This window comes from Gekko japonicus, unplaced genomic scaffold, assembly GCF_001447785.1.
Source record: "Gekko japonicus isolate JY-2015 unplaced genomic scaffold, Gekko_japonicus_V1.1 scaffold849, whole genome shotgun sequence".
NCBI classification, from domain to species: domain Eukaryota; kingdom Metazoa; phylum Chordata; class Lepidosauria; order Squamata; family Gekkonidae; genus Gekko; species Gekko japonicus.
The window spans coordinates 563734-584918 of NW_015163112.1; the positions used below are offsets into that span (position 1 = coordinate 563734).

A 21185-nucleotide genomic window follows, 5' to 3' on the forward strand; every position below is an offset into this window, starting at 1 on the left:
TGCTGAAGTTCCTCCTCAGACTCCACCCCGAAAATCTCCAGGTATTTCCCAACCCAGAGCTGGCAACCCTACATAGAGCTCATGGGTACCACATAAGGGATCACTGCATTAGGCTTGTGAACACAGCTGAGCAGGGCTTTTTTTGTAGATGTTAGGCCACACACCCCTAATGTAGCCAATCCTAATGAGTTTCCGCTGTTGGGTGTGGCCTATTATGCTAATGAGTTCCTGCTGGGCGTGGCCAACCCAGGAGCCAGCTGGAACTCCGTTCCTGTGCGTTCCTGCCCAAAAATAGCCCTGCAGCGGAACATTCAGCTTTCCTTGGCACAGCACCAGATTGAGAGGTGGACAACCACAAAGAGGCCTGTGACACTTTAAGGATAAGAATATTTACTGTGGCATAAGCTTTGTCAGACGTGTGGCTGGTTGGTGACTTGGCCGTGGTTTTGGCCAGCGACGTGGCAGCCGGTGGGCAGAGAGCCAGGTTGTGGCTTAGAGAGTCGAGGCAGCAGGGTCTCGGTGCCGGAGAAAATCCGGTGGGTCCTTGGCAGGGGTGGAAAGCGCTGTCAAGCTGAGGCCGATTCAAGGCCACCTGTGGGGTTTTCAAGGCAAGAGATGAACAGAGGTGGTTCGCCGCTGCCTCCTTCTGAGTATCAGCTCTGGATGTCTTCAGTGGTTTCCCCTTGGAGTATAAACCAGGGTTGACCCTGCTTAAAGGTTCCCTTGCTCGAAAGCCAGTCGAATCCGACTCTAGGGTTGCGGTGCTCATCTCCGTTTCAAAGCCGAAGAGCCAGCGCTGTCCGAAGACGTTTCCGTGGTCATGTGGCCGGCATGACTAAACCCCAAGGCGCACGGAACGCTGTTCCCTTCCCACCGAAGTGGTCCCTATTTATCTACTTGCAATTTCTTGCTTTCGAACTGCTAGGTTGGCAGGAGCTGGAACTAGAGACAGGAGCTCACCCTGTCTTGCGGCACCCGGGTCTTGAACCGCTGAACTACTGACCTTCCACAGCCTGCAGTTCAGCGTCTTAACCACTTGAGCCACCGCAGCTCCAGACCCTGCTTAGCTTCTGGTATCTGATGAGATCGGGCTAGCCTGGGCCATCCCAGTCAGGACGGGTGCGGGTCCTCTAGCAGAAGCGTCTCCTGCCCCCTGGTCTCCTTTGCCCATCCGTTGCAAGAAGGTGCCCTCGTACCTTGGCTGCTGGGGGGTATAATCCATGCAGTGGTGGCCACCCAAGTGAGGGCCACAAACCAGGTGGTACTGGAAATCCAGACGCCCGTGATCCAAGTAACAGAGTTTCTCCTGACGCTCTCCAGACTGCAGGCTCTCCTCACAGGTCCCCAACAAGTCGTCATCATACTTGTTGTCCTCATCCCAGACTTGTACCCGGAGCTTGCTGGTCTCTCCCAGCAACTGGACGTTCCCCAAATCAAAATGGATATTCCACACCGGGTCGTTGTTGTTCCATACCGTCGATGTGCGACTCTCCTTCCCCTGGAAGAGCACCTTAACGTAGGCGTCAGTACTGGTGCTGTAGTCCCCCCAGAGACCGTGAGCACGTTTGATAGTCACTGTCAGCTTGGCCAGGCCTCGCTTTTTTGAGCAACACATGGAGTTGGTGTTGCCGTTGTTGGGACACACGCAGGAGCAGGGGTCACGGGTGCTGCGCTGAGTTCCTGGCGAGCAAGGCTGGGTGCAGTTTCTCCACAGAGCTCTTCTGGTCACGTATTCACTCACCGCTTGCCTCAGGCTCTCCCTCCTGGGATCCTCCTTGGCCACCAAAGTATGGATTGGTGCCAAGGAGTAGGAGACCAGGCCGGGCATCGTTTTGAGGCCTTCAGCCCACTCTTGGAAGGCTTCCTTGCTCAAATCGTCAGAAAAAAGCAGGTCCGCGTGACTGTTCCCGCCCACAATCTCGGTATGCCGCTCGGTGTACATCTGGTGGAAACTGCCCTTGAAACTCTGCTTGTTCCTCATCTCTTCACACTTCTGGTAGGCCGCATCCATCTTCACTTTGCCAGCGCCGATACTGGCAGATGCCTCAACACTCAGGCAGTCCTTGACCTCTTCAGCGCTCATCCCGTCCAGCACCGTCTCACACTCCCGTATGGCGGTCACATCCCTCACACGGCCCCCCAGATGAAGCTTGGTTATAAAGTGGGTCCCATACGTTTCTATAAGCTGATGATATTCCAGCCATGAAGGACGGTGATACTTTGCGGGGAGAACCTTCAGAGCACGTCTGAAATGCTGGGTGAGCGGCTGATGGTGGCCGATGCGAAACCTGCAACAGAGACAGGAAGCCCGATAAGGAAAGTAAAGAGCAGGGGTCATTTCCTGCAGGAGCGCACAGGAGCAGAGCTCCGGCAGTAAAGAGCCCAGGGGACGGGCATATGCAACAAGCCCCACCCCCTGCTCCCAGCAGCCCTCAGTCAGAGCAAGATGCAGCCAGGTAAGTTGCAAAGCCCCCCCCCTGCCCCCTCGGTCCAAAACAGTCCAGTGGAACCTTTAAGACCAAGTTTTATTCAGGTACAAACTCTCCCTCCCCTGCGAGGACAGATCTGCACGTTCCCCCCCCCCAATAACTAGCAATCCAAAACAGTCCAGTGGAGCCTGAGCGGTGGGTGTTGCCTTCTGACACACGTCCAGCGATGTCAGGGGGTGTGGCATATGCAAATAAATTATGCTAATAGATTATGCTAATGAGCTCCTGCACCTCTTTTTCTACGAAATGATCCCTGGTAAAGAGTATTTGTTCTGGGCTCTTCCTCCCAAACCGTGTTGAAGATATGAAGGTGCTAAAACTCAGCTAAGAACATCATCAAGTGTCTTGCCAGATCTGATCGAGGCCGGTCTAACCTAGCATCTTGTCTCCAGCTAGGGGTGCCAGCCTCCCCTGGAATTACAGCTAATCTCCAGACTACAGAAAATGGATGCTTTGGAGGGCGGACTCCATCGCGTGGTGCCCTACTGAGGTCCTTGTCCTCACCAGGCTCCACCCCCAAATCTCCAGGAGTTCCCAAACCTGGAGCTCGCAACCCTACTTCCCACTCCGCCAGTGGCCAGGGGGACCTGGCAACCCTACCTCCAGCAGTGGCCAAATAGGTCCTGTCGGTTGTCTCTAGCATCAGATACTCAGAGGCAGGGGTCATTTCGTAGAAAAAGAGGTGCAGGAGCTCATTAGCATAACTTATTTGCATATGCCACACCCCATGACATCACCAGACGTGTGTCAGGAGGCAACACCCACTGCAACTTACCTATCTGCTTCTTGCTCCTCATGGCCCGGGGCTGCTGGGAGCAGGGGGCGGGGCTTGTTTCATGTGCCCGCCCCCTGGACTCCTTACTGCCGGAGCTCCGCTCCTGTGCGCTCCTGTGGAAAATGACCCCTGCTCAGAGTACGGTTGCCAAATCGGACTTACCTCGCCAGCGGGAGACTCTGGGGTGGCTCCCGGAGCGTGCGTGGCTGCCATTTGAGGGGAAAACATAGAGTTTTCCCCTCAAATGGCTGTGGCCCCGCCCCCAGCGTGTCCGGCGTCATGACGTCACTTCCCTGTGACGTGCACGCGGGGGTGGGGTTTCCCCCAGGGCCCGATTCCGCGGGCGCGGAAATCGAGCCTACAAAGTGGGGGGAAATCCGCCCCCCGGGGGGACTTGGCAGCCCTAGCTCAGAGGTATACTACCTATGAACATGGAAGTCCTATTACTAATTCTCATGGTGAATGGCTCTCCCGTCGATATTTCTAAAAAGATAGATAAGCTATAGGCCATCATCAGTACATCCTGCAGTGCTGAATTCTGTCCTGTGGCAAATGAAGAAATAATGTCTGTATTTCTTAAAAACATTTCATTGTCACCTTTCCACCCAAATGGGGTCCCCAAAGCGGCGAGCATCAAATCATCGAACCTGTAAAATATTTAACAATACAGTAAGGACGTCTAGGCATACAAACACAACACAACCAGGGAGGAGGACCAATAAGCATTTCCTGGGGGTGCTCTTCCCACCGGCTGTTGTCCTCCACTTTCCGAGTTGCCGTCCGCTTCCCGAGTTTCACCCCTGCTGTGCTCCCATCGTTGGTCTTTCCCAAACCTGCTTTTGCTGCTATTTTCCCAGAAAGATCGCAGTCCAAGCGGGTTAGCAGACACCTTCATGGGAAGATGCACTTTTAAAAAACCTCCTGACTGCAACACAAGGGCCAGGTTTTTGAGTTTTTTTAAAGTCAGCAAAACTCCAGGGGGTGGTGAGGGGGTGCAAACGACTGCTGTCAGGAAAGTATGTAGGAAACCCCCATGAGGATACTCCCCAGCCAAGCCCTCCGCATTCACAGCAGCTGAGACTTTGCATCAGACAATCAGCACTGTGTGGGAGCAGCCTCGGTAATCCTCACAACTCTGCGTGGCCACTGCAGTGTTCCCCTAAGCGGAGCTCGCTCACAGGTTTTTTAGCCCTCCGGCTCACACATTTTTGTCTAAGCCCAGGGAGGATGGCTCCAGTCCAGAGCAAACTAATCGATGCAGCAGCCAAATCGCTCGCTCACAACTTCAATGCCAGTGGCTCACAAAGTAGAGTTTCTTGCTCTCAAGACTCCACAGCTTAGAGGGGGCCTTGGCGGCCAGTCACTAGGATTGCTAAAAGCAGGGGTAAGACAGCCAGCTCTGGGTACGGAAGTAGAATTTGGGGGTGGAGCCTGAGGAGAGCAGGGTTTGGGGAGGGACTTCGATAATACTACGGAGTTCACCTTCCAAAGTGACCATTCTTGGTCACCTGTCTGAAGATCAGTTGTAATAGTGGCGGCTCTCCAGCCACCACCTGGAGGGTGGCAACCGTAAGCAAGGTGATGGCTTTTGGCAATGAGAGAAAGAGAAAGAGAGAGGCATGCTTAAGGCCAACCAGTGGAGGCAAAATTCAAATAGGTACTCCCGGCTTATTGCTAACACGCTCTACCCGTTTTGCAACGCCCTCTTCATGATCAGGGGTCATTTCCTGCAGGAGCGCACAGGAGCGGAGCACCGGCAGTAAAGAGTCCAGGGGGCGGGCACATGCAACAAGCCCCACCCCCTGCTCCCATTAGCCCTCAGTCGGAGCAAGAAGCAGCCAGGTAAGCTGCAGAGCCCCCCCCCCCGCCCCCCCGGTCCAAAACAGTCCAGTGGCACCTTTAAGACCAAGTTTTATTCAGGTACAAGCTCCCCCTCCTCTGCGAGGACAGATCTGCACGTCCCCCCCCCCAATAGCTAGCAATCCCAAACAGTCCAGTGGAGCCTGAGCGGTGGGTGTTGCCTTCTGACACACTTCCGGTGATGTCAGGGGGTGTGGCACATGCAAATAAGGTATGCTAATGAGTTATGCTAATGAGCTCCTGCACCTCTTTTTCTACGAAATGACCCGTTCATGATAATCAAAACTGCCGCTTCCGAGGGTTTAATACAATTGGGATATGAACCCATCCTCCACCACCCCCGCATTTGCCCACTCACTTGTAGAAAACACAGGAGACTTCGTGGCTAGCGAAACTGTATTTGTCTCTCCCGCTCTTGTCTATGCTGAAGTCGGCCATCTTGGAATGGGATCCCGCCAAAGTCACTTGGGCGCGGGCCTCGGGCTTCACCTCCACTTCCAGGCCCATCCTCCAGTCGTTCTTCACATCAGCTCCTGCTCCCTGCACCACCGAGATGCCTGACTCTTGCAAGGAGGAATGCAGCTTTCGGCGGCACGAGACGTCGACCTCCCAGTCGGCCGCGGCCAATGGGAGTCTCTGGAGCGGTTTGTCTTCCAGCAACGGGTTCTGGCACAAGTTGCAAGTCCCGTCTGGGCTCTCCCACTGAGTCATATCCAGCAGACTGGCCCCTTTCCTCTCCAGTGTGGTGACATCAAAGCCTTCGCCGGCCAAGTTGTGGCCAGGCACAAAGCCCTCGTGTTCCTGGCACACGTCCTCTGGGTATTCCTGGCATTTTGGGGAGACACCACTGAGGAAGAGGAGAAGCAAGGACACGGCAGAGGTGGGGTTTGCTTTGAGCATGGCTGGCCCCACAGAAAGATACCCTAGAAAGGGAGAGAAGAGAGGGGTACTTACATCACACACTGTTTCAGAAGTGTAGCCACCTTGAGCTCCTGCACCTCTTTTTCTACGAAATGACCCAAAGCCCAGCAGGAACTCATTAGCATATTAGGCCACACCCTTGACAGCACAGTCCATTAGCATATTAGGCCACACCCCCATGTTACCAGAAGTGTGGTCATCCAGCCACACCCACCTTTTGCTTCTTATTCTGTTTACCTTGTTTGTGGTCAAAACCCAGGGCCTTTTTTTGTTGCAGGAACTCCTTTGCATGTTAGGCCACACACCCCTAATGTAGCCAATCCTAATGAGTGTCTGCTGTTGGGTGTGGCCTATTATGCTAATGAGGTCCTGCTGGGCATGGCCAACTCAGGAGCCAGCCAGAACTCCGTTCCTGTGCGTTCCTGCCCAAAAATAGCCCTGTCTATTTGTATTTAATTCATTGGTACCCCCGCTTGTCTCTCCAGTGAGGACCAAAGTGGCTTATACCATTCTCCTCCATTTTATCCTCATTACAACCCTGTGGCGTATGTAACCACTACACCACCACACCACCTAGTTAAATATCCAGAGTTAGTCTACCTCAGTACTGGACGCGGGGAACAAGCAGCGAAGGAAAGAGCTTGTTTTCAGGACACCAGAGACATCCCGTGGGGAGATCTGGTTTCAGGTTTTGGTGGGCCTTTGAGCAGAGAGGAACTGCACCCCACCCACCCTCCCTGCCTCTGCTTGCCACTGTGGCCTCCCTGCTCACACCTGCCTGCCCACTTGCCTGCGTTCTCCTCTTCCACGGCCTACCCATCCAATCCTTCCCCCAGGGGGGTGCCAGGCTCCAGGGCCTGGAGAGCTCCTAAGAGTACACCTGCTGTCCACACTACACAGGGCAGGTGCCCTGGAGAAGATGGCAGCTTTGGGGTGTGGACTCTATGAGTCTAGGACAGAGATGGCGGACCTTTTAGGGACCGAGTGCCCAAACTGCGACCCAAAACCCACTTATTTATCACAAAGTGCCAACAGGGCAATTTAACCTGAATACTGAGGTTTTACTTTAGAAAAAAACAACTCATACATTAACTTAAGATGATCCAAACAAAGTAAGGAAAGCAATCCCAAATGCTTTCATTTACTTAACATTATTTGGCAGAGAATTCGACACTTTAATGACGGTCTGGGCCTGGCTGAGGCGATGCATGCCCACAGAGAGGGCTCAGAGTGCCACCTCTGGCACCCGTGCCATAGGTTCGCCACCACTGGTCTAGGAGAAACTGAAGTCCCTCCCTAGACTCGACCCCTACAGCTCCAGGAATTTTCCACCTGGAATTGGCAACCCCCTCCCACCAGACGGACATTTTTTCTTTGAGGCTATCTTGTCCCTCTGCCTGCGCAGTGCAGAAAACCAGTCTTCCAGACAGATGGCCTTCCAGCCTCTGCTTGAGGAACTCCAGTGAGGGAGAGCCTACTCACCAAACAGGGAAATGGGTTCCATGATCAAGTTGTTCTTATCATTTAGATGTTCTTCCTCAGCGGAAATCTTCTCTTCTGTCTCCTAAACCCATTCGAATAAGAAGTCAAAGAAGAAGTCGAAGAAGTCGAAGAGGAGGAGGAGATTGGATTTATACCCCGTCCTTCACTACTCAAAGGAGGCTCAGAGCGGCTTACAATCTCCTTTCCCTTCCCCTCCGCACAACCAACATCCTGTGAGGTAGGTGGAGCTGAGGGAGCTCTTTTGAGGACTGTTCTTGAGATAACAGCTCTAAGAGAACTGTGACTGACCCAAGGTCACGCCAGCAGCTTCATGTGGAAGAGTGGGGAATCAAACCCAGTTCTCCTAGATTAGAGTCCACGCTCCTAACCACAGTACCAAACTGTTGCCCCCTGGGACATCAGAGAACAAATCTTTGCCTTCTTCCATGTGGGGTAGCCTTTTAGTTCCCTGAAAAGTGTGAATGTGTCTCTCCTCAGCCTTCTGTTCCATCTTTCCGCACAGGACTGGTTTCCCAGAGTTCCAAAGCATCTTTATTGCCTTCCTCTGAACCTGAGAGCCAGCATGGTGTCATGTGGTTAAGAGCAGTGGACAGGGCTGCATTATGACTTTCGTGGGCCTTCGTAGGCCCCTCCCACCATAATAACACCAATATTAAAATTATTTTTGATAGAACTTTAAATACTTCATTTTATTGTATTTTTCTGTTTTAGGCAAAAATTAATAGATTTTCGTGGACCTTAAACATTTCATTCTTTTCTAATGTGAAAAAATTAAAACATGTTATGTGACCCTAAGAGTTCATATTTTTTTCTTCTGATTAAAAGAAATTAAAACATTTTTGTGGGCCCCTAAAAGTATTGTGGGCCCTAGGCACTGTGCCTAATGGATGTCAGCCCTTGCGGTGGACTCTGATCTGGAGAACCAGGCTTGATCCCCCACTCCTCCTCCACATGAAGCCTGCTGGGTGACCTTGGGCCAGTCACGGGTCTCTCAGAACGCTCTCAGCCCCACCTGCCTCACAAGGTGCCTGTTGTGGGGAGGGGAAGGCCATTGTAAGCCACTTTGAAACTCCTTAGGGTTGTTGTTGTTCAGTCGCACAGTTGAGTCCGACTCTTCGCGACCCCATGGACCAGATCCCGCCAGGCCCTCCTGTCTTCCGCCGTCCTCTGAAGTTGGCTCAATTTCATGTTTGTTGCATCTGTGACACTGTCTAACCATCTCATCCTTTGCCGTCCCCGTCTTCTTTGACCTTCAATCTTTCCCAGCATCAGGGTCTTCTCCAGTGAGTGCTCCCTTCTCATTTGGTGGCCAAAGTATTTGAGCTTCAGTTTCATTATCTGGCCTTCCAGGGAACAGTCAGGGTTGATTTCTTTTAGGATTGACTGATTTGATCTTCTTGCAGTCCAAGGGACTCTCAAGAGTCTTCTCCAGCACCATAGTTCAAAAGAATCTATTCTTTGGTGCTCGGCCTTCCTTATAGTCCAACTCTCGCAGCCATACATGACTACTGGGAATACCATTGCTTTGACCATGTGGACTTTTGTTGGCAGGGTGATGTCTCTACTTTTTATCATGCTGTTTAGGTTCGCCATCGCTTTCCTCCCAAGGAGCAGGCGTCTTTTAATTTCATGGCTGCAGTCACAGTCTGCGGTGATCTGGGATCCCAGGAACGTGAAGTCTGTCACCACTTCCACGACTTCCCCTTCTATTTGCCAAGGAGTGATGGGGTCGGATGCCATGATCTTAGTTTTTTTTATGTTGAGCTTCAAGCCCACTTTTGCGCTCTCCTCTTTTACCCTGAGTAAGAGGCTCTTTAGGTCCTCTTCACTTTCTGCCATTAGACTCCTTAGGGTAGAGGGGTATAAAAACCAACTTTTCTTCTTACCTAAAATGCTGTGTCCAACCTGCTCGGCCTGCCAGAAAAGCAGCAGGCACTGGCAAATATCATGATGGGGGACACGGTGGTGAATTAAAGCCAAAATATTTTGGTTCTTTATATCCCAAATCCCTCCCAGATTGGGAACTCGAAGTGGCTTTTCACATGGTTGCCCCCTCCTCCACTTCATCCTCACAACAGCAGCCCTGAGAGAGGCCTGGTTTGGCTGAGAGCTCGTGAGGGTCCCCAAGGGCACTTGGCTGCCTTCCACAGCTGAGCGAGAGATTTGAACCGAGCCATCCATCCCAGGTCCTGGCCCCAGGCTCTAACCACTATGCCACACCAGCCCAGATGGGATGTGGGAGATCCCCAATAGGTTCTCCCAGGGCTATTTTTGGGCAGGAACGTGCAGGAACGGAGTTCCGGCTGGATCCCAAGTTGGCCACGCCCAGCAGGAACTCATTAGCATAATAGGCCACACCCAACAGCAGAAATCCATTAGGATTGGCTACATTAGGGGTGTGTGGCCTAACATGCAAAGGAGTTCCTGCTACAAAAAGGCCCTGGGTTTTGACAACAAACAAGGTCAACAGAATAACAAGCAAAAGGTGGGTGTGACTGGATGAGCACACTTCTGGTAACATGGGGGTGTGACCTAATATGCTAATGAGCTGTGCTGTCAGGGGTGTGGCCTAATATGCTAATGAGTTCCTGCTGTTGGGTGTGGCCTATTATGCTAATGAGTTCCTGATGGGCTTTTTCTACAAAAAAAAAGCCCTGGGCTCTCCCAACTTAAATAAATAAATAAATAAAGCAATCATGGAGAAGGGTCAGGGGTTGAAGGGGGTGTACTGATTTTTATTAAGGGGGTGTGATTAACCCTTTCTATTTGTGGTATTTTCCTGCTCTAAATTGCTCCCAAGAACTGCTCCTAACCCCACAGGAGAAAAAAGTCAGTCATGGCCTCGTTCCTGTGGGGCTGGCAACACCCTCACTTTGAGAAAGTAGCAGGTGGGAACGGCTTAAACGCCCCAGCTGCTTCCCAGTTGCGAACAAAATGGATGCCTTCCTCCATTCCCCGTAGCTGGTTTAAAGTGAAAATGTGGGGTTTTTGCACATTAGGAATCCTGATCTCCCACGTCGCTTCTGTTCCAGCCCTGAAGCTGTTATTTGGCCGCAACGGAGCTGGTATCATATTGCGAAGCCTGGGCCTCGTGGCTTACCATTGTTGGTGGATGTGATTTCAGACTGAGGGCTGATTTAGGGTTGCCAACTCTGGCTTGGGAAATTCCTGGCGATTTGGTTGTGGTGCCTAGGAAGAGTAGCATTTGAGGGGGAGAGAGAGATCGGTAGGGTATAAGGCCACAGAGTCCACCCTCCAGAGCAGCCTCCAAGGGGAACGTGTGCCTGGAGATCAGTTGTACTTCTGGGAGTTCTCCAGGTCCCACCTGGATGATGGCAACCCTAGGATAGCCGGAATTAAGGACAGCACAATTCCAGCTCCAAGCTTTCAAAGGCACAATCAATGCATCCTTTTAACCCAGAAGAGGCTGGATGTCCGGATCAAGAATTCTCTCGTGTGGTCTCTAACTGCTCTGCGTCTATTGAAAACGGGAGCCCCGAATAAGGGGCGTTTCCCCAGATCTCACAGCCCTATCAAATGCCCGACCATCACACTCTTAAGCCGGCCCCTGCCTTTCCAGAAGCGTTATTTTCAAAGATTGGTTATAAATTTTTAAGGAAGCTCTGGAGAGGTTTTAATTTAGATGTAGGTAGCGTACAAGGGGAGAAAGTTACTGTCCTTATCTCTGCTGAGCCTGTCTACTGGCAGGTTGTTCCAAGATAGCCAGGTTGGCCTTTTCTATCTGTGGTTTGCTGGCTCGGAGTCTATGAAAGCTCACACCACAAGAAGTGTGTAAGACTTTAAGTGCCACCGGACTCTTTTCTCTCCTGATGCTGCAAAGATGTTTCCACTGAGTCATCATCATCATTATTTTTTGCACAAAACAAGGTTGCAAAGTTTGGAAAGGGAGATCTCAGGTTGGGGGACACAATGGATTTTTATAAGATTGTGCATGGGAGGGGGGAGCGAGAGCTCTTTTTCTCCCATAAAACTAGGGCTCAGGGGCGCCCAGTAAAGCTGGTGGGCAACAGATTCAGGACAATCGAAAGACAGGAGTTCTCTACACAATGCATATTTTCAGTTATGCAACTGACTACCTCATGATGGCTTTAAAGGGGAACTAGACAAATTTACAGAGGTCAGTCAACTGGCAATATTTTGGCCATGATAGCTAAAAAAGTTCAGAGGCAGTGTGTCTCTGGATACACGTTTGGGGAGGGCAATCCATACAAGAGATGTCTTCATGCCCTGACTGGTCCATGCGAGAAGACGACGACGACATTGGATTTATACCCCGCCCTTCACTACCCAAAGGTGTCTCAGAGCGGCTTACAAACTCCTTTCCCTTCCCCTCCCCACAACAGACACCCTGTGAGGTGGGTGGGGCTGAGAGAGTTCTGACAGAAACTGCTCTTTTTCAAGAACAGCTCCTATCAGAACTACAGCTTGGCCAAGGTCATCCAGCCAGGTGCAAGTGGAGGAGTGGGGAATCAAACCCGGCTCTCCCCGATTAGAGTCTGTGCACTTAACCACTACACCAAACAGGCTGCTTGAGCTGGATTTTCATATATCAGGGAGCAGGTGTGTGTGGGGGGGCAATTTTCAAACCCTGCAGCTGTTTCCTTCCTCCCCACCCCTTCCAGCAGAAGCGGGATCAGCTAGCCGTGCCACCAAACCTAACCTCACTCCCATATTTCCTCCACATAAATCAAAAACACCAGAATCCCTCTATATCCCTCTACAAAGAACATACCTTTGGCAGCAGAAGGGGGGCAGTTGTCTGCTCTGGTGGAAACGAGTGTCAGTTTAACAACGCCAGGGTGTGCACCTGAATGACAGGATGTGACAGCTTAGCAAGAAGGAAAGGGAAACCCCAACCTTGGCTGTGACAGAATCGGGGAGGGGGCAGGCTGAGAGATGAACTGAAGGTGTGATTCTGAGGTTTCTGTTCATCACAAGACCTTTGGAGATGTTTTGGCAATGAGAAGAGCCTCGAAAACAGCACCCCTTCCAGTGCCCCTCAGTGCTTTATTCTTAGCTGCAACCAGGGCCAGTGCTACCATTAGGTCAACCTAGGCAGCCGCCTAGGGCGCAGAACTGACAGTCATAACCGAAAACGTCCCTCCCCCACTTCAACTCTGGCACTCGACCAGCTGCTGGCTGCTCTCGTGCGCTCAGGGACACCCCGTTCTCTGCCACCTTGGGGCTTGTGCCGCCAAAGCAGAAGCAGCGGCCTCAAGGGCGCCCCGGCCTCCCCGGGCAGCAGCAGCGGCAGCTCCACAAGGATGAAGTACCTGGGCTTCAGGAAGGGTGGCCAGCTGAAGCAGGGCGGGTGGGCACAGGAAGTGCCCGGCTGAGGCTGCGACATGTGTTCAGCGGAGACAGTGAAACTTCAACCAGCCTTTCAAATAAGTCTAAGCAAGTTACTAGCCCACATCCCCCCCCCCATCCATTGTACCCTTTCATAAGCCACCTTGCCTCTGGATACCCCTTCCCTCAGTCTCCCTCCACCCTAGGCCCTTTCCCCGATTCTTAACCACCCATTCTGCAAAGTTGAGATCCCAGCCGAACTGACAACCTCCACTTCCCTCCAAGAAGTTGGACTGTAACCCTGCTTTGTTCTCTGAACATTCTGAGACACCGCAGCAGTTCAGCCAATGGGTGCCAAGAGCTTCATCGCCACAAATGTGGGGTGGCAGAAGAACCAGGTCTGTTAGGCAAACTGGAACAGCAGTGACGTTTTGGAGAAACTGAAAGGATAATGGCGTGGGGAGGGGGATCTGAGTTTAACAGGGGAAGGAAAAAGGCTCTTTCCCCAAGCCACAATTTGGAAAATGAAACCTAGCACCCAGTACTCGCCTTTAAAACAACAAGGCCTTTTATTTCAACTGTTCATACAAGCACGGGTGGCATGAAACAGATTGATGAAGATAATTGTCCTGGAAGAAGAGAATGGAAGAAGGGGGCAGCCGTGCTTCTTTCCCCTCTCTGCAAAGAAAAGGCTCTTCCATACCAGTTTAACCCGGCCTCCCACCCCCCAAATGACACATGGCATAGGAGTTTAACTGATGGAGCGCAACAGATGCATGCGCACCCAGCTACGAGAAGGTGCAAGCGCAAAACCACATTATTGTATTTTCCTCCTACTGCCAATGGGGACAACGGTCAATATTTTGAAAGCATGATTTTTTATTTCGTGCCCCACAACACATTTTGTGTTCAAAACTGGGCAGACAAAGTGCTTGATCCTGGGGAGAGGGGAGTATGCTTGGCAGACTGCAGCCACACCCACCTATGAAAAGCACATGTAGCCATGCCCCACCTTTGGAAAAATAAGTGCTTGGGGAGTGAAAAGAGCCATTTCCAAAGGGAAGCCACTGAAGAAAGAGTGCTGTCCACACCACATTATTTGGAGGGAGGCAGAAAGACGTGTCACCACAAGTGAGGTCATTGAACAGGCAAGCCATACCAACCAATCGCAAATCTAGGGGGCGGGGAAAGGGGTGGACCTCAGGATGGTTCAGTCAGAGCTTCCTGCAGACAGTCTGACGGAGGTTCTTTGTCAGTCCCTGTGACGTCGTCATGGTGATGGATGTGGGCAGGCATGAGTGGCTCGTAGGTTGTGATGGTCGCCGTCACCACGGTGTCCTCAGGGACCCTGTTTTCGAGTGCCACGTGGGTCTTGAGGTGTTTGCGCAAGTCAGAGGCGCCGAGGAAAGCCTTGGAGCAGTGGGGGCAGGCGTGGGGGCGGATCCCGGAGTGGATGCGCTCGTGCTTACGCAGCCCAGCCCGGTCTGAGAAACCTTTCCCACATTCTGGGCACGGGAAGGGTCTCAGGCCGGGGTGGACCAGTCGTTCGTGGCGGCGCAGGTCTTGAGTAGAGGAAAACGCCTCCCCGCACTCCCCACAAGCTGGCATGACCGTGGCGACAACAATGGCCGACGGGTCGCTAGGGGGCAGGTCTTGGTTGCTTAGGGGCGCGGGCTTGTTGTCACTGTTCTCGTTACTGTGGGTGCGCTCGTGCTTCCGGAGGCTGGAGGACACGACGAAGGCCTTGCCGCAGCGCTCGCACTTGAAGGGCCTCTCCCCGGAGTGGACCCGGTAGTGCTTCGTGAGGCTGGCCCGCTCGGCAAAGCTCTTCCCGCACTCCCCGCACTGGTGGGGGCGCTGCCCCGAGTGCACCAGCAGGTGGCGCTTGAGGTCCCACGAGGCCACAAAGCTCTTGTCGCACTGGGAGCACTTGTGGGGCCTCTCGCCGGTGTGGATGCGCTGGTGCATGGCCAGGTCGGCCGGCTGGCGGAACGCCTTCCCGCATTTGTCGCAGGCGTACGGCTTGAGGCCCTGGTGGGCTCGCTGGTGCCTGCGGAAGCTAGAAGGGTCGCTGAACATGCGCCCGCACTGTGGGCAGAGGAAAGGCTTCTCTCCGGAGTGGGTGCGCTGGTGGCTCTGGAAGGAGGAGAGCTGGGTGAAGCCTTTGCCGCAGAGGTTGCAGCGGTAGGGCTTGTGCGCCGCGTGGATGCGCTGGTGGCAGGCCAGCGAGGAGGAGCGGGAGAAGGCTTTTCCACAGTCCTGGCACAAGAAGGGCCGCTCCCCGGTGTGCGAGCGCTCGTGGTTCTTGAGGTCTTTCAGCTCGGCGTACGTCTTGTTGCAGACCTCACACTGATAGGGGCGCAGGCCGGCGTGAGTGCGGCGGTGCTTCCGGAACACCGAGGGGTCGGCGAAGCACTTGCCGCACTCGCTGCAGGAATACGGCTTCTCCCCCGTGTGGGAACGCTGGTGGATCCTCAGCTTGGAGAGGGTGCCGTAACCTTTGTGGCACTGCTGGCAGCGGAAGGGCAGGTCCCCGGTGTGCCGGGCCATGTGGACGCGGAGGCAGACCGGCTGCATGAAGGCCTTGCCACACTCGTGGCACACAAAGGGCTTCTCGCCGCTGTGGCTGCGCCCGTGGTTGCGCAGCTCCGGCGCCGTCTTGTAGGCCTTGGCGCAAAGGGGGCATTGGTGCGGCCGCTCCGTCTGGTGGCTGAGCTGGTGTTTCCGGAGCTGCCCGCGGTCGGGGAACTCCTTTCTGCAGCTGGGGCAGGTGAGTTTGCTAACCAAGCTGCCGTCAGCGCTGGCCACGTGGGTCTTCAGGTGGCGCAACACTCGCGGTACGCTGGGGAACGTCTTGCCACACGTCAGGCACTTGTAGCGCCGACCCGATTGGATGTAGCCGGCCTCTTCCTCCTCCTCCTCCTCCTCCTCCAGCTTCACCTCCACATCTACCTCTTCCTCCTTGGCCATCTTTGGAGAGGGCGCCGCCTGAAACAAACACGGAAATCAAAGTTACAGCGCTGGTCCTACCACAATGGCAACCCTTGGCAAATGAGCGCGCAGCCCAGAATACACATCTAGTATTGAAGTATCAGCCCCTGTGATTGGCAGGCAATATGAAGCTTCTGGATTGGCCAGACTATAAACACCAGGAATCTGGCCTTCGACTCTGCTTTAGCCCTCAGCAACTTATCTCTGGGATGAAGAAGGCCAACTCCCCCTCAAGTTCAATTATAAGTCCCCCCAGTTTTCAACTAGCTCAGAATATTGTGTGTGTGTGTACGCAAAGTGGTATCAAGGAACAGCAAAGGGTTTTCAAGGCACGTGATTAAGCAGAGCTGGTTTTGCCATTGCCTTCCTCTGCGATATCTTCATTGGTGGTTTCCAGTGCTCCCTCTAAGCTGTGGAGTCTCCTTTGTGAGCTATTAAAGTTATGAGCAAATGATTCGGCTACTGCATAAAATTGTTTGCTCTGGAGCCCTCCTTCCTGAGCTGAGACAAACATGCATGAGCTGGAGGCTAAAAAAACTCAGCTTAGAGGGAACACTGATGGTTTCCCATCCAAGTACCAGCCCAGCTTAGCGTCCGAGATCTGAGGAGATTGGGCCATTCTATACCTTTCCACTGACCATTACCCAAGTCAAATAATTTGACACCCCCCAGATACAAGTAACCATGGCCCCCTGAGTGTCAAACACATCCGCCCTGTGAAGAGGGGTGGGGTCTCAAAGGCGCAATCCCCTTTTAAAGTTCAGCAAGGGACAGAAATGTGTTTGGAGAACTGTTGGCGTGAAAGGAAAATATATGGAGACAGACAGAGGAAGTGGTGGGAAAGAGCCCACTACTGAACAATTAATACACTGAACATGAGAGGTCAACTCAAACTTAGCAGGGGGTCGTCTGCAGAATAAGGGAGAGAGGAGATCCTCTTGTACCACCCTGAGGTAATGAGGATTTCTAGCCTGCCCCCTCCTCAAGCAATAAAAGGACAGGAGCCATCCAAAAAAGATCAGATAACAATAGCGTGTGCAAAGGATGAATCTGTTTGGCTGAGAGCCAGTTTGGTGTAGTGGTTAAGTGTGTGGACTCTAATCTGGGAGAACCGGGTTTGATTCCCCACTCCTCCACTTGCACCTGCTGATGTGACCTTGGGTCAGTCACAAGCTCTGGCACAGCCGTTCCTGAAAGAGCCGTTTCTGTCAAGAGCTCTCTCAGCCCCACCCACCTCACAGGGTGTCTGTTGTGGGGAGGGGAAGGGAAAGGGGGTTGTAAACCGCTCTGAGACTCCAAGTGAAAGACGGGATATAAATCCAATCTCCTCCTCCTCTTCCACCTTCCTTGTTTATTTACTGCCTCTATTCCTACCCCGTCTTTCCCCCCAGTGGGGAGCCAAAGCGGCCAGCATCGTTCTCCCCTCCGTTTTATCCTCACAACAACCCTGTGAGGGAGGTTAGGCCGGGAGTGTGTGACTGGCCCCAAGGTCACCCAGCCAGCACGTTTGCACGGCAGAGTAGGGACTCGAACCTGGGTCCTCCCCAAGATTCTAGTCTGAACACTCTTCACCACGACACGTTGTCTTTACAATATGGCTACAGAGGGGAATGCACTGTGTGTATACAAGGGGGGGGATATACAAGAGGTGTGGGGGGGGTATCCCGAAGGTATTGGTGAGATCTCTACGGAAATCGGGGGGAGAATTGAGCAGCTCTCTGGAGTGGCAGCATACAAGTGCCCTAAGGAAGGAAGGAAAGAAAGAAAGATGCCCTGACCTGGATAGCCGAGGCAGGCCTGATCTCGTCAGATTTCGGAAGCTAAGCAGAGCCGGCTCTGGCTAGTATTTGGTTGGGAGACCTTTGAGGAATACCAGGGTCATGATGCAGAGAAGAAGAGGAGATTGGATTTATACCCCGCCCTTCACTACCCGAAGGAGTCTCAGAGCTGTTTACAATCTCCTTTCCCTTCCCCTCCCCACAACAGACACCCTGTGAAGTAGGTGGGGCCGAGAGAGCTCTGAAAGAACTTGTGACTGACCCAGGGTCACACCAGCAGCTGCATGTGGAAGAGTGGGGAATCAAACCCGGTTCTCCCATATCAGAGCCCAGGCTTTTAAACCACGACACCAAACTGGCAGGTGATGGCAAGCCAACCTCTGGACGTCCCTTGCCTCCAGGCCCCACTTAGGGGGTCACCAGATGTCAGCTCGACTCAATGGCAAAAAAAGAGAGAAACAAATAATTCCTACTGACTTCTGTGAAACTGGGAGAGAAATAATTTCAGGGGAGTAGCCGTGTTGGTCTGCAGTAGAACCATTAGATCCCAGTCCAGTAGCGCCGCAGAGGCCAACGAGAATTTCAGGGGATGAGTTTTCAGGATAGGAGCCTTTGTCAGACACGAGACAAAGAGAAGGCTGACTCTTTGACACGGGGCTGCAATAAGGGACGTCCCTTTAATGTAAAAAGAGGCCCTCGCCTACAAAGAGGTTGCAAAGAGCATACATTTAAATGTACGTTTTCTTCTTTTATTTTTTTTTTAAAAATTCTCCATTGTTTATACAAAGCAGTTGTCAAATGGCTGGGAGTTAGTAAGAGAAACAGTTTCTGTCCTCTGGGGGGGGGGAAGGCAAAGCAGAGCACGTAGGAATAGAGTTCAAACTCCAGAAATTGAGGGGGGGGGGGAGAAGAGTCCTGCCTTTCGCTGCTCAGCCAGGACAGCCTTGTTTATAAGTAGCTGGGCTGATGCTGTGTCCAAAATGGCTGGATGTAGGATCTAGGGGAGAGGGAAAGGGGAAGAGGTCTGAGAAAAGAACATGCCTCAAAATGCAGACGTTGCTAAAGAAAAAGAAAACAACTCTGAAGGGTGTGTGTACAATCCTCCTTTTAGGAGGGATCCTATTTGTAAAAGGACATCCCACATCTCCAAGAGAAAAATAAAAGCCAGGGATATAAATGGCAGACAGAAGCAAGGTAGGAAGGGCCAGACGCCATCGAGAGGAGTTTGTGTGCGAGAGAGATTCGCTGGGTAAGAGGTGTGAGAAAAAGAGAGAGGAAGCAAGAGACAGAGAGAAAACTCTTTTCCTTCACCAAAGTTTCACCTAAACTAAGGCTTTGCCTTGGAACCTATTTTGAGGCCACAGAGTACGTAATATGAAGTGATGCCTCTGTGAATTTCCTTTGAGCATGTACAGAGTGCCTGTTTCACACCACAGCAGCACAGCTTGCCACCACACGCCTGGGATCGGAAGGCTGAGCTTCCAGCATCGATCACTGTCCGATTTGAGTGGAAAAATTCATCTGGGTGGGCCTCCTTAATCTAGAGCTATAGCGAAAGACAAACTATTTGGTGTGGTTCAGCTGCAAAAGAGCTGCGGTAGATGGTCCTTCTCTATCCGGCTGCACATTTCGCCTCCCTCCCTCTCTCCAAAGAGCCCGGGGGCAGTGCATGTGGGTGGATCCAGACAAGGAGGGTTGCCAGATCATAGAAAGAGGGAGGGATTTGGAAGGCGAGAGGAATTCCTGTCCTCATTCTTCATTCATATACCCATGCACTGTGAGGTTCGGTGTGTGTGCGTGCATGAGGACCTAGACTTATCTGACATCTCTGATAAGTAGCGTCTGACAAAGGGAACTTGATTCTCTAAAGCTCATTCCTTGGACAAACTGCTGGTCTCTAAAGTGCTACTGGACTCAAATCTCGGTGTTCTACTGCAAACCAACACGGCCACCCTCTGAAATGGACATCTCGGCTGTCCAACTGATATTCCGTAGAGGGCAACTTGATGTTTATTAGCCAAAGTACCACGTCAGAGCTCTCACGGCTTGCGTGGGACAAGCCAATGCAAATAATAAAAAAATTAAATAACCACACACACACCCCGCAGAAGAAGGTAACGTGGACCCTAGGGTTACCAGATGTCCTCTCTTTTTTTTTTTGGGGGGGGGTGTCCATCCTTTGTTGGGCTCTTTTTAAAAAACTGATGAAAATGTCCTCTTTTGGGGGGGTTGGAAGGTTAGCAATATTCCTAGTCCGCAGTAATTACCCCACCTTAAATAGGAGGGGTATTTAAAACGAGATTCGTCATCGTGAAGCAGTCAGTCGGGAAACAGGTCTCCTTTTCGGCTCTCCAAAATACGGTAACCCCATCGGACCCTTTTAGAGCGGGCTCGCCCAAGCGTTTCTGCCCAATACATGACGGCCCAAGACAAAAGAGGCACGGGGCTTTCTGTTCTGGGATATATGGCGCTGCAATCGCTTGCAACGGTGGGCTTTCCTTTGGTTTGTCTGCAAGCGGGGGAAAAAACCAAACCCCTGGCTCGATATCGCTCGGCAGAGACAAAAGGCTGGGTCTGCCTCTGGCAGGCGAGGAAACCCTCCCGCAAAATGGCTGTGTCTAGGACCAAGGGGGACAAAGGGGCAGCCCCGGCATCGCCTTCCCCGGCGACGCGCACACGCCTGTCGCGCTGCAATCGCTTGCAACGGTGGGCTTCCCTTTGGTTTGTCTGCAAGCGGAAAAAAACAAACCCCTGGCTCGATAGAGACAAAAGGCTGGGGTCTGGCTCCGGCAGGCGAGGAAGCCCTCCCGCAAAATGGCTGTGTCTAGGACCAAGGGGGACAAAGGAGCAGCCCCGGCATCGCCTTCCCCGGCGACGCGCACACGCCTGTCCCCGAACCGACCCGCCAGAGACAGGGTGCAGCGCCAGGCTTGGCGGCGGCGCCTTCCCCACCCCACATTGCAAAAATGAAGCCCAATCTATTTAAGATGTAGCCGAAGGGAGGCTGGCCGAAATCCCCCCCCCTTTTGCTTACCTGCTCTCTCCTTTGTCTATTTGCCTTCCCCTTTCTCTGCAGATCCATTGCGTGGTGCACTAGGACCCCGGGGGGGCGAGAAGACGAAGCGGAGAGAGGAAATTAAAGGGGCGTGGAAGCACAAGCAATCGACGGGGACAGCCGGGATTTCTCTCTCTCCCCACCCCCCACCCCGAGTCGCTGGTTGCTCCTGTTTTAATCCAGAGTGAAGGGAAAGGGCTGCATTTTATATAAAGGGGGGGGGGGGGGGGGTTGAAGGGGACATTCCCCTGCTTAGTTTGCTGGAAACGGAGGGTGGCGAAAGAGTGGCAGGAAGTGTGGCAGTTTGCGGAAGACATTTCGGGTTGCACCAGAGGGAAGTGTGGCATTACCAGATTAAGAACCGAACGGCTGGGTTTCGGGAAAGTGTGGCAAGGCGGCTGCGGGGAATGGTTTCCCCGCTGCACCAGGTGGAGTGTGGCGCTTCTCCCGACCCGATCGGCCGCTGGTGTTTCAAGGTAAAGGTAAAGGTTCCCTTGCTCGAA

General features: G+C 52.7%; 2 protein-coding genes across 2 annotated transcripts in view; both read right to left on the reverse strand.

Moving 5' to 3' along the window:
* The window catches only part of LOC107106642 (perforin-1-like), a 16365-nt gene extending 10341 nt beyond the window's left edge, over positions 1–6024 (reverse strand). The window contains exons 1-2 of the mRNA XM_015406820.1: positions 5483–6024; positions 1097–2288 (exon numbers count right to left, since the gene is read on the reverse strand). Of these exons, the coding sequence (XP_015262306.1) occupies positions 1097–2288; positions 5483–6024 (1734 nt within the window). The remainder of the gene's footprint in view (positions 1–1096; positions 2289–5482) is intronic.
* Positions 6025–13460: 7436 nt separating this feature from the next.
* On the reverse strand, positions 13461–20816 carry ZNF668 (zinc finger protein 668). The gene is made up of 2 exons (XM_015406836.1): positions 20662–20816; positions 13461–15846 (listed from the first exon to the last, which is right to left on the reverse strand). Exons 1-2 carry the CDS (start codon positions 20707–20709, stop codon positions 14059–14061), a joined length of 1836 nt encoding a protein of 611 aa, XP_015262322.1. The 5' UTR covers positions 20710–20816; the 3' UTR covers positions 13461–14058.
* Between the last annotated feature and the right edge of the window lie 369 nt (positions 20817–21185).